A 12,711-nucleotide genomic window follows, 5' to 3' on the forward strand; every position below is an offset into this window, starting at 1 on the left:
GAGCGAAAGGTCCTCGATGTGCTTCCAAGTAGCCCGAACAAGAGGGGACCTTGAGCCCGCACCCCGCCGAGCAGCGCCTTCTGATGTTCTTGGATTGAGCGGCTCCCGTTTAGATTGGAAATTTCCAGGGGTTCTCTTAGCCATCGCCCAAGTGCACCCGCTACCCCCGTCCTGAGCTTCCCACCCCATCGGCCCTCCCCGCCTGTGGCAACCACACCCTTCCTCTGCGTGTGTGCCAGCCCGACGGTCGTTTCCTATCCTTGGGGGGAAGAAACCACCTCGGTGCATTCATTGCTTGGCGTTGACCACCCTGCCCGCCCAATTCTCTCTTTGTGTTACTTTCTCAATGTATTCCTCCGCCGTCGCCCTCTGGGTTTTCATCCCCATTCTTTAGCCCAATATCTCTTTATTCATAGGGTGTGTATTTTTTTTAAGTTTCCATCCTTGCTTGAAGAGTTTGTAAAGCAACTGGAGTGTAGCTGCACAAGTGCAAAGCGGTTGCCCCTTTTCGACAATTCATTCCTGAGCCTTCTCTACTGAAATAAGAAAACAACCAAATTGTAGGAGTGTCCTTCAATTGCCTTTCCAGATTGAGGCTATTTGGGGCGGGAGAGAGTGGGGAGCTGGTGCTTCCAAGTTGTGGTGTGTCAAGATTTTAGTTGCTGGTTTTGGACATTGTGAGATTAATATAGATGAATCTTCAGTATATCTCATCCACAATTTGACGGGAGTGGAATTAATAATTAGTCCGATCCCCACCTTCCCGGTTTCCCATCGCGATTTTCAAAGATTTAAGGTTTGGGTGTTAGATTTTTCTAAGAGTTTGCCCTTTTATGACTGTTAAGTTTATTTAAGGAAATGGTCATTTCCAGTTTTAAAAGAGCAGATAAGCGACTTTGAAAAGCGACAACAACTAATGTGCTAAATTTAGGAGCTAGAAAGGGCTAGGTTCATGTCTAAAATGTAAATTTCTAGTTTATTTTCTAGCTCCAACCTCAGATCTGACACACATCTTTCTGGTCTTTGTTTTTGTGGTCAGCTGTGCATTCTGTCAGGAAATTGCTTTCTGGAGCATTCAGAACTCTCATCAGCTCTGGTATGGGGGAAGCTTGGCTCAAATTTGAGCTTGTTCCCATGACCTTGGTAAAAATCAGTACTACGTCTGTGATTTCCCATTCTAAGCATCCAGACTACAGAGTGTTATGGTTGAACTCTTAATTACGTAGTACTGTTGAGATAAATGTTTACAGCTGAGCCTTAGGCATGCACCTGAATTTTGGGCTTTATCATGCTTTCTAAACCAAGTCCCATGGAACAAAAGCATTTTTTGTGTGTTTTATTATGCTATAGTTTATGCAGTGTTTTCTATTGTGGTATTTTGTAAAGATATTCCAGTTGTAGATTGCTGCCTGGTTATTGACTGACGCTGTTTTCGATGTCTTAATCTTTCAGTGAGAGCCATGAACACAGGCAAATGTTTGCGCTAAGGCAGCATGGTGGGTGGGATTTAGCTAATTTGGTCTCCTTGTGAGTTTCCAATAGAGGAGCAACATTTTGGTTTTTGTTTAAAATGTTTGGTAAGCCCCTTCAATGCTTTAGCCCTAGACTGATAACTCATCCAGTTTGTCAGCGGCTTGTTTGTCAGCGGCTTTAAAAGTTGCTTTCCTTAAGCTGGCTCTTTCAAAAAAAAAAAAAAAAAAAAAAAAAATCAAGCTGTAAAGCTCACAAACATCAATATAAAGAATAAAAGACACTGAGTGTCCCTGCCCACCCTGAGAAAGCATTAGAATACTCTAAACCCTGCAAATCCAACCTGAGATGTGGTGTGCAGTATTGTTAGCACTCCATTATACCGACAATAAATCCTTGCAACTTTTGCAGATTTTATGTTTAATGTTTGTGTCAGTATACTAATTTAGTTTAGTGACTTTAGTGAATCTACCTGTGATTTATAATTTAAAAGTACAAAATTCAAAGGAATCTCATTTGGAAGTAAATACTAGTATGTGGTTTTAGAAGAAAAAAGCATTACTAATGGGTAAATTTAAAAGCGATGAATTTTGTAGACTGGGGCTTTAAATACTATGCAGAACACTCAAGTGCTTTACATAGTTTCAAGCGTTTTCATCTTTTAAGTTTAATTTACCATATTTTTTACATTTTTTGGTTTGCATTCTAACTTTTTGTTTTCCCCCCTCCTTCCCTCAAATGTTTTGATGATTCTCCAGAACCAACGAAACGTATGCTTTCCTTCCAAGGGTTAGCTGAGTTGGCACACCGAGAATATCAGGCAGGAGATTTTGAGGCAGCTGAGAGACACTGCATGCAGCTCTGGAGACAAGAGCCTGACAATACTGGTGTCCTTTTATTACTTTCATCTATACACTTCCAGTGTCGAAGGCTGGACAGGTAGGAGATGCTGGGGTAACCTGCCTCTGGGTGCTGAGCTTAAAAAAAAAAAAAAATCATGATCTATTTGACCTTCAGAGTTCTCCAGCTCTGGGCTTCAGCTGAGCCATCAACGCACTTGTGTTTCTTTGCTCACTTTTGACACAGCTAGCTGCTAGGTTTTCCCCCATTTTTGGGGGAGGGGGAGGTGAGCATATTATCATTATGATTAGGGGGTTTCCCTACTTTATTAATTCTTTTCAGGTAATTATTCTTAGTGTACATCTGACCATCTACACCTGTCGGCTTGAGGGATTCTGTGGTAGGAGGGGCTTATGTAGTTCAAGTTGGAAATACCTTCATTAAATTGTTGCTGCTTTTAGCTAATCTTGGAATTAATCAAAAGAGAAGACTTTGTGCTGTAGATCTTTTATAAATGATCATTTTGGCACACTTAGGCATTTGAAGATGTGTGTCATTAAATCTTGCCAACAAATGGAAAGTCTTGATCTTAATGGTCATGTTCTACAATGTGGCAGTTTGGTGATAGATTTTAATAAGAATTTTCTTACGTAAGAACCAGCTTTCCTATATGAAATCTGGATACTCTCACTTTAGAAAGGTTTTAGTTTTCAAGCCTTGCCCAGGATTTTTGGGAACTGTTAACAGTTGCATATGAACCATGCCTCCTTTTCTCTAACATGCGTATCTATGCATTAACACTTTCCACTTTTCCAGATCTGCTCACTTTAGCACCTTGGCAATTAAACAGAATCCCCTCCTAGCAGAAGCCTATTCGAATTTGGGGAATGTATACAAAGAAAGAGGGCAGTTGCAAGAAGCAATTGAGCATTATCGACATGCCTTGCGGCTCAAGCCTGATTTCATTGATGGTTATATTAACCTGGCAGCAGCCTTGGTAGCAGCAGGTGACATGGAAGGAGCAGTGCAAGCTTACGTTTCTGCTCTTCAGTACAATCCTGTAAGTAAAAGTTTATCTATTGTTTTCCCTTACAGCAATCCAGAAAACAAAGAAGCATCTCTTGTTACTTTAGACAATAGTTTTTTTTTTCATGAAAGAAAGTTAGGAGTTGAGAGAGATGTTGATGCACTGGAAATAATGAAATTGCTTTGACTTGGTCTGCATGATATATTTTTAAAAAAGCCATTCTATGTAGGAAGTCAGAAAGAATAAATATTATTCTTACAAATATTTCCATCAATTTTTTTGTAATTCAGATGGGCATTTACAACAGTTGATTTTTTTAAGGAATGATTGGTAAAAGGTCTTAATCTGTACTATAAAAGGGTTTTTGTTTGGTTGGTTTGTTTTGTTTTGTTTTTTCAAGACAGGGTTTCACTGTGCAGCCTTGGGTGTCCTGGACTCACTTTGTAGACCAGTCTGACCTCTAATTCAACAGTGATGCACCTGCCTTTGCCTCCCAATGCTAGAATTAAAGGCGTGCGCCATATAAAAGAGTTTTTTTCTTTTTCTTTTCTTTTCTTTTTTTTTTTTTACATTTTTATTTAATTTTAATTTATGTGTGTTGGTATGAGGGTGTCAGATCTTGGAGTTACAGACAGCTGTGAGCTGCCATGTGGGTGCTGGGAATTGAATCCGGATCCTTTGGAAGAGTAGGCAGTGCTCTTAACCACTGAGCCATCTCTCCAGCCCTAAAAGGTTTTTTTTTTTTAAAGGTGCTAATATATTTGTGACATGAAAACTAGATTGCAAAACGTTCTCAGTATTCTCCAATATAGTTAGACCTAGTAGAATTAAGGCAGTTGCAGGTCCAGACTAGAGCAGAGTTTTGAATTGTTCTTCAGTTTTCTTTTACTCTAAGTTGCATGTGTTTTTGAGGAGCAAATATATCCTGCTTGACAGACATTAAGCTCATACTGTATTAGAGTCTGTGAAAGATCAAAATATAGTATGTGAAACAAAAAGAAATGAAAAAGGATGCAGGTTTGTAGAGCTTGCCCTGGAAACTGTTGATGTAATAAAGGGAAAGTGGCTGTCGCCCTTTAAGAGGTAAGTTAGAGTGATGGGGGGATGGGTCTTGGCAGCATCAGCATAGACTTGAGCTATATCAACACTGAGTTCCCAATCACCCTGGAAGTGCTTAATAATGAACTGGTATAGCTGCCATTATCAAAAGTCTTCTACAAGCTCAGACACTGCTGCTTCAGACTCTTCCCCACACTCCTTTGATGAGGATGGGATTGTTTCGAGTTTTACCAATAATAAAACCTCCAACAGATGCAGGCTTATGTAACTTTCTTGAGATCAGGAAGGTAGCAAGCAATGGTGAAGGAGATGTTGAAACTTGCAGTTGAATTACTGAAGCAAATGTGGACATGAACGAGAAATGAAACCTAAAAGGGGCCTTCTGTGTCCAAAGGCAGCCCTTGAGCGCAGCCTGGAGACCATCATCTGGCTCTTGACTCCAGTTTTATAGTTTAGGAAACTGAAGCTTATTTTACTAGTCTGCCAAAGCTATGTGATCGTTTTAATATCTTTTATTTTTCATTTTAATATCTTTTTAACAGTTATTTTTAAAGTTAATTTTGAAAATGTAAAAGTTTGTATTTTTATTTTTAAAAGAGATAAAAAAATCACTGTATGGAATGGCTGTTTTAACTTGTTGTTTCTGAGACAGAGTTTCTCTGTGTAGCTTAGGCTGTCCTGAAACACTCTTCTGTAGACCAGGCTGACCCTAAACTCAGAGATCCCCCTGCCTGTGCTGGGGTTAAAGGTTAGAGCTACCGCACCTTGCTTAGCTCAGGTTTTTAGTTTCCTGTGTATGTAGTAGAGCAGTGACCTTTATATATCTACAATATACCACAGAACTATTTTTTTAAAGATTTATTTATTGTTTATACAGTATTATGTCTGCACACCAGAAGAGGGCACCACATCTCATTATTGATAGTCGCGAGCCATCATGTAGTTGCTGGTAGTTGAACTCAGGACCTTTGGAAGAGAAGTCAGTACTCAACCTCTGAGCCATCTCTCCATCCCCATAATACAGGATTATATTGAGAAGAGATATTAGCGTGAGAGACAAAGCCATGTACTTTCTAAATATATGCTATGTATACTTTATATTATTAAATATCTTACCTATTAACGGGCAGCTTAACATTGTGTAGTCAATTTTGAGTTTACTTCTTGCTGGCATTGATGTGTCCCTGTCTGGCTGTTTCTTGTAAGGAGAGATGGTTGTTTGTGTCTCTGTTGTTAACAGTAAGGATGAAGGTGGGGTCATGCGCACTCTTGATTTCACCTAAATACACCACAGTAGTTGCTTTAAGTTTTCAGGCTATCAGCTACTAAGTAGACGAAACTTCCTGTCAAGTGCCTGTTGTTGATTCAGTGCTGCCTGTGTTTTGAGTCTGCCCTTTACAGTGCGTTCTTTGTGCTTTATGTATTGCTACTCTAGCATGGGCTGGAATTGTAGGTGCAGTTGGCAGTCTGAAAATTAGAGAAACTCAGGTTATTTTGGTTTTGTAGCAGTGGAAACTGAAAATGTTAGGCTCATTTTGGTGGTTTTCAGCAGTGCTTCTCTTGTAAGTTTATAGATATGCCAATTTATAATTTAGTCTGTGACTTGATTATACAAGCTTTGAGATGTGGAGCGATTGAGTATTTTGATATTCGGAGCTGCCTTCTGTAATGTTCAGTGGCGTAATCTGCTTGCTGAAACTTCAGCTTGCCACATTTGAAGGCTGTTCTCTCTCGTGTTGGCACAGTAGAATTGCCCATACTTGGCAATTCCTTTACAAGTCAGGCATACAATTCTCCTTTGTGTGATAGCTGTGAGCCTGAACTGCTGCTCTGTTGCTAAGTGTGTAGGTTGTTGAGATGTTTCTGCCGTGATGGGGGAGCAGCTGCCATCCCATCCGTGTGTCACCGGCAGGTTGATCTTGTTGCTGTGAGAGTCCCAGATAGCTGCATGATGAGGAAACCTTCCGTTTCTATTTCTCTCCATTCTGCTTCTTGTTAAGGTTGTTTGGCAAGGGTCCCATTTAAATATTCAAGTGTTTGTTGTGTGCAGTGCTTGATGAGGAATTGGAGAATGTGTTCTGGAGGGGTTAGCCTGTAAGACAGACCTGATCCATAAAGCAGGAGGAAAGAGGTAAGCTCCTTGGGTGATCATTGTTGGAGAGTATTAATCAGAAGCCTGGCTTGAGAGGGTGCTTAGAACCTAAGCATTCTGTAGGAAGATAAACAGCAAGTAGACTTAGAGGCTGAAGTGGTGAGTCAAGTGTAACAGGCGAGTGTAGCAGAGCAGAGTCAATTGGAAGATTTCAAAAGAATAGAGGCTGTGGAGTTCGAACTTAATTTGAGAGGCAGTTGAGAACCACTGTAGGTTTTTATCGGTCTGATTTTTCCCCAGTGTGTACGTATGTAAAGGGACGTTCAAAGGGTCTGGAGGTGGAACACAAAGAGGAAAGTCGGGAAGCAGTTGTTATACCAGGAATAGTTACACAGGAACACCTTATTTTTGATTCCTTACCTTTAATCATACCGCTTTTTTTCCTTTTCCTTTTTTTTTTTGTTCCTGATACCCTATTACTTTGTTAAGATTCTTCTCTGTTGTGATGGCTCAGTGGTTAAGAGCACACACTGTTCTTCCACGGGGCCCAATTTCTTTTCCCAGCATCCGTATCAGGTGGCTCACAGGCACCTGTAACTCCAGCTCCATGAGAATCCAATACCCCTAGCCTCCGAGGGTACCCGCACTGATGTGTACACCTCATGTTCATAACTAAAAATAATAAGTCTTTAAAAAATAGTCAATAGTCAGTTATTGTGAGAGCAGCCATAGAAATTGGTAAAAGTCTAAAGATACATATCACACACACAAGGAGCTTGTGTAAGCAGATTGGATTGGTTATTTAGACATAGCCTGGCAAACAGAGAGTTACCCTTATGGTTCATTGGAGGAAACCTACATGAAGTAGATAGCGAGATTATAGAATTCAGTATTTCTCAGAATACAAATACCAAAGTGCTTAGACTAATTACAGAAGGTGATTAGTCTGTAATAAGATTAATGGTATCTGTTAGTTGTTTTTCTTATTTAGCTATTTATTTATCCATCTGTTTAGAATCAGGGTCTGATTCTGTAGCGCAGGCTGGCCTAGAATTCACTATGATACCATTTCAAGTGGGAGTGGGGTCTTGAACTCATGACTGCCTCAGTTTCCCAAGTGCTGCGATTACAGGCGTGTGTTAGTGTGCCTGGCACACATGATGTTTTGTGGGTTAATATTAGCCTGTGCTTAAGGTTGTGGGAAGATAGCCATAGCCATGCTCTTCTAAAGCATCAGTCACTGCTTGAGGGACAGCAGTAACTCCAGTGGATTGTGGAGTTATCCCAGTTTAGCCAGCTGTTACCTTATTGGCAGACTTCTTGGTTTATCCAGTGGGTGACAATGAGCAGCTTTATCTGTAAAAGTAACCGATTCTGGAACCCATTATACAGCTGCTGGAAGAATAATAGACATGGTAATTCTTTGGACTAGTTGATAAAATTTCACTTTGTAGGATTTAATTTAAGGTTCCTTCACCCACGTAACAGTTCATGATGATAAACGTGTTTCATATTGCCATTATCTCTGCTTGTTATTAACTGAAAAATTCCACTGACAAAAGCAGTCTCTGCAAATAAAAATTTAAGCTTACTGTCTGTTGAGCGTGTCATACTGATGAACGGATTGGTTGAGTCAGGACTAGCAACACAATTGAGCTGCTAATAAAAAGCAGTGTGAACCGCTTTTCATTATTCGCCCACTCAGCCCTGATGGCACTTAATACTAATGAGTAATCTAGTGGCAGGTGGCAGGACTGAGGCTGTGGTTGGATGGTATTCCTTCCGCCTAGGCATGAAATGAAGTCAGGGTTTCTAAATAAGCCCGAGAGCCAAAGGGTAGGTCTGTTGACAGGTAAATCACTTGCTAAGTACAGCGCTGTTTTTCCTCCCCGCTGTGGAAAATTCCTGGTCCTTGATATAGGAGCGATTCATCATAACCTTGAATAAAACAGTTGAATAAATATTCAATCTTTTTTTTTTTTTCCAAAGAGTGACGTTTGAAGAGGAGAGAGGCTCTAGAAAGGTCTTGCAGTCTTGTGTTTGAAACTGATGAGGCCAAATGCATTTGAAAGGATGTTGAACAATAGTGTCATATACAGATCTCCCAGCCAGGGCTTGGGCAGCTGAGAGCAAAATTCATTTATATCTGTGCAGCTCGAGATAGTATTCAGACTAAGAGAAAATCAATTCTGTGAATAAGGTTTTATAAATTCAGGTTAGATTTTTTTTATTTCACCATCCAGTTAGTTGTGGATTTTCTGGGAATTAGAAGATGAGGAGTTGTGGGCCTCTGCTTAAGTTTGTCAAATGGTGCTTTTAATTGACAATAAAATGACACAGCTGGATGTGTTGAAGTGATGTTGGGATATTTTTTTTATGAGGAAACAGCATAATTAATGATACTGTCTCTGGGTTTCTAGGATTTGTACTGTGTTCGCAGTGACCTGGGGAACCTGCTCAAAGCCCTGGGTCGCTTGGAAGAAGCCAAGGTAGGTGTTTGCTAGAACACATTTAAGCCTTAGTTATGAAAACCTGTACCTTTTGCCAAGTCTTCAACTCTTCATTGAGCTCTCTTCACAAAATAGTCCTATGAAACTGAGGAAACCTGTCGGCATGACTCGCCTCAGACTAGAGCAGGAGCAGGCTTTGGCATATCTGTTCTCAATCTGGGGGTAAAGCAAGAACGTGAGCCTTGTGGAGCCTTTCTGCTGAGCTAGAGCATCCTATAACAATGGGCTCCGTCATGATCTTATGTGGGAATCAATAACATTCCTTCAAATCTGAGGCTTGCCTGCTAGTGACAAGCAGAATGCCTGTGATTTGGCTCAAGACGCCTATAAGACGCAGGTGCCATTGAAAACGCTGCTCTTCTAAGTCCTTTGTGGCTTGTAAGTGGAGAAGAATGTCATCCAAATGTTACCCTATAATACTGGCATTTAAAATTCTTATTTAACCTTCCTCCCTTCATCTTCCTCACCCTTTTACAGTGGAAGAAAGGCTGTTAAAATATTGCAAATTAATAATTGGAACATCCTACCCCTCTTGACCCCAATTCCTCCCCAAATTCCTTTCTCTCTTTTCCCCAATCCTAGTTGTCTGCCTTCTTTTTCTTCCTCACTTCCTCCTTTTATTCCTCCCCTCCCCACCTCCTTTTTAAAAAAAAGTCAGAAGGACAAAGCTGGTTTGTTTGGGAAATGGACTGATCGAAAGAAAACTTGCCAAAGTGGAAAGGTGGCTTTTAGCATTCTGTGTTTCCAAATAATGAATTTGAACACCAGGTTGGGTTAATTAAAGCTTTTGGTATAATTTACAATTAAATTTATAAATGCAGTTATCTTGTTACAAGCCACCTTACGCAACCGCGCTGCAGGGGTGAGGAGTGGGGAGAAACCAGAATGCTTCTGAAACTCCCACCTGTTGCTCTGAGCCCCACGCGCATGCTAATGCGTGGAGTGTATGCGCAGCGTAGCTGTCTGTTTGACTGCTCATCCAGGGAGGGAGAAGGCTTTTCAGCACCACTTAATGTTAAAAAGGCACTAGTTTTCAGTGCATAACTCATAAATTCTGCCAACACTGTGGATTAACCTATGTAGGTTTCCAGCCGGTGAACTATGTTGATTCCAATCTTAGCTGATAAAGCAATTGGTAATTTCTAGAACAAATACTCGATACACTCCTATCTATTGTCACCCCACCAAGCGGACAGCTAACATGAATTGCACTTCACTGCAGCTTTAGACATCGGTTTAGGCTGAGACGTTGCGCCTGCCTTAGGTTGCTGACTTCTTTATTTCAGAGCTCTGGAGACACCTAGTTTGAAAAATGTCATTCTGGTTTTTTTTTTTTGTTTTTTGTTTTTTTGTTTTTTTGTTTTTTTTGGTTTTTTTTTTTTGGTGAGAACTTAGTAAACCAGAAAATACTCTTGAGTGAAATGCAATGTATTTCTTTTGCAATCAGTGCATTTGAAAATTCAAGCCAGCACACATTCCTAGTAGATGGAATCAAAATTAAGGTGTCTTTGTAGAAAATGAAGAGCCTTTCTTCCAGCAAATCCCCCTGCTGTATGCAAGAGCCCTGATTAACCCTGTCCCTTCTGCATGTTTCCCATGTTACAGACGTGAGACTGTCCTCATTCCCATATGTAATAGACATCCAAAGAATTTCAATTGCTTTGTTGAACTTTTACTAATGATCTTGTTTTTATTTTCTCTCTTGTTTTTGGTTTTTCACCATTGATATTGTATTTAGAAGGTTTCAGGTGGGTGAAACCTCCTATTCCATGCGTAAGGTGCCTCGCTGAAGGGAGCTCGAGGCCTGGATCTAGGGCAGACACACAACCTCCTCCTCCTCTTCCAGCAAGGAACGCACCGAAAAGTCACATGATGAGAAATATGGTAACGGGTTTGTAACTGCCACAGCAAAACAATTTGCCTCCATGCCTGAATCTTCTGTCTTGTGGCTTCAGAAACAGCTTAAAATAATTTTATTTACGAGCAAGTTATGTAAAAGAATGTTTTATACTATAGCCACAATTCTGTCAAAAATAAGTAAAAGTTAATTAAGATATTAAAATTATGAGATAATTTACTAGTAAAAGCTTCTAACTCTTCTTGTTGTTCATTTTTTTTCCTTTTTCTTCTTTGTTTGGATTGCAGCATTCTGCTCTTCTGATGATGCGCTGTGACCCTGCAGTAGCGCAAAGGCTGCGCAGCGTTAATGCGCATTGCGTGCGAATGAGCCCCTGTGAACGGTTGACTAGATGAGTAATCTGATTGACTGGCTCTCTCAGTCCTATTCTGTAGCCTTTTTGGATAAAATTGGGTTTTAACGTACCTTGAGTCCAAGTAATCTCATTAAGCAAATATTCTCCACGGGCCTGTCTAGTAGATTAATGGATCTGGTTGGCCGTTTGCTGCGTCTAGGGGTGGTCTATGTGGCGCAGCAGTTCGCAGCGATTGCGCGGCGCGATGCTGTTAGGTGGCGCCAGCGATGTTTGCGCTCGCATTACAGGGACCTCAACCTAGGTGCAATCCTGTTATGTGAGGTTTTTATTTTCTTCCTCCTCAGAAGAGAGGGGTGTTGTGAGTCTGAAACTGAAAGTCTAAATGATGACTGGCTTTGCGGAAAACATCTTTTTGTATGGCTCAGTAGCTTAGCTTTGATCTTAAAAAAGAACACATGAGCAGCATTTCCCTCAACTTTTTGGCTTTCTAATAAAATACATGATGAGAGATTGAAAGTTTGGGAAAGTTCTGTAGGAAAGAAACTTTTTCTTGTTTGCTTTGTTGAGTCTCTGCCCTGCAGCTCGCTTTATAGCTGAGGATGAGCTTGAATTTATGATCCTCTTGTCTGCCGCACCTCCCAAGTGCTTAGGTCACAGGCTTGCTTCCCCCCATACCCAGTTTAAGAACCAAACCTGTTTTCTGTTTTCCTGTTTGATTTGATGATGAAACCTGGGAGAGTGTTTTGGTTTTGTTTTTGTTTTTTTTTGGTTTGGTTTGGTTTTTCCTGTGACAGGTCTTAGCACTTTGCAGAGCACATTTTGGGGAGGGTGGGCTGGGGGAGTTTCAACTTCATGGTGTCCTCGAGCCCATAGGTGTTCAGATAAGAGAAGTCTGACATTAGTATTTGGTGACATCCGATCTCCCAGATGGGTCCCGGGATGAGGATTGCTCCTTGGTTGGCAGAACTGAACATGGTGGTTTGCACTTGGGTTCTGGTGGCGCAGGCGCAGGAGCAGCCAGCTGTGGCAGCGCATTAGTTTTGGCGCAAGCGAGCCTATGCTGCAGGGTCACTTTTGGCTGGTCAGAGAAGAAATAATGATATCACCTTCTTCCCCCTCCCCGATCTTTTTTTTTTCCCTTTACAAATTTTCCCCTTTCCCCTTATCTCCTTCCCCTCTCGTCTTCTTTCATTAAACCCTCCTAAGGCATGTTATTTGAAAGCAATTGAGACGCAACCAAATTTTGCAGTAGCTTGGAGTAATCTCGGCTGTGTTTTCAATGCACAAGGGGAGATTTGGCTGGCAATTCATCACTTTGAAAAGGTTAGTCATTAATAATTGATAGCTATGAAATGTTGATATGTACAGAACGTTCTAACTAGAATAAAACAGGCATTTACTTAACCAGCTGAGTAATGTTTTTGTTTCCCTGACAGTGTTGCAGCATTTGCAGGTGGCATATTGATATGACAATTCTTGAGATTTGTACTGCGAATATAC

General features: G+C 40.8%; 1 protein-coding gene across 5 annotated transcripts in view; it reads left to right on the forward strand.

Moving 5' to 3' along the window:
• Ogt (O-linked N-acetylglucosamine (GlcNAc) transferase) overlaps positions 1-12,711 on the forward strand; it is a 44,827-nt gene that overhangs the window by 763 nt on the left and 31,353 nt on the right. For 3 of the 5 annotated variants that reach the window (XR_007830197.1, XM_051142054.1, XM_051142052.1), the window contains exons 2-5: positions 2,229-2,409; positions 3,127-3,370; positions 8,909-8,977; positions 12,418-12,534. Coding sequence is in view for 4 of the 5 variants with exons in the window: in XM_051142052.1 (XP_050998009.1) it covers positions 2,229-2,409; positions 3,127-3,370; positions 8,909-8,977; positions 12,418-12,534 (611 nt within the window). In the remaining variant the exon portion in view is untranslated. The remainder of the gene's footprint in view (positions 1-2,228; positions 2,410-3,126; positions 3,371-8,908; positions 8,978-12,417; positions 12,535-12,711) is intronic. The other 2 variants (XM_051142053.1, XM_051142055.1) reach the window with 1 other exon arrangement.

Source organism: Acomys russatus, chromosome X (genome assembly GCF_903995435.1).
Source record: "Acomys russatus chromosome X, mAcoRus1.1, whole genome shotgun sequence".
Taxonomy (NCBI): domain Eukaryota; kingdom Metazoa; phylum Chordata; class Mammalia; order Rodentia; family Muridae; genus Acomys; species Acomys russatus.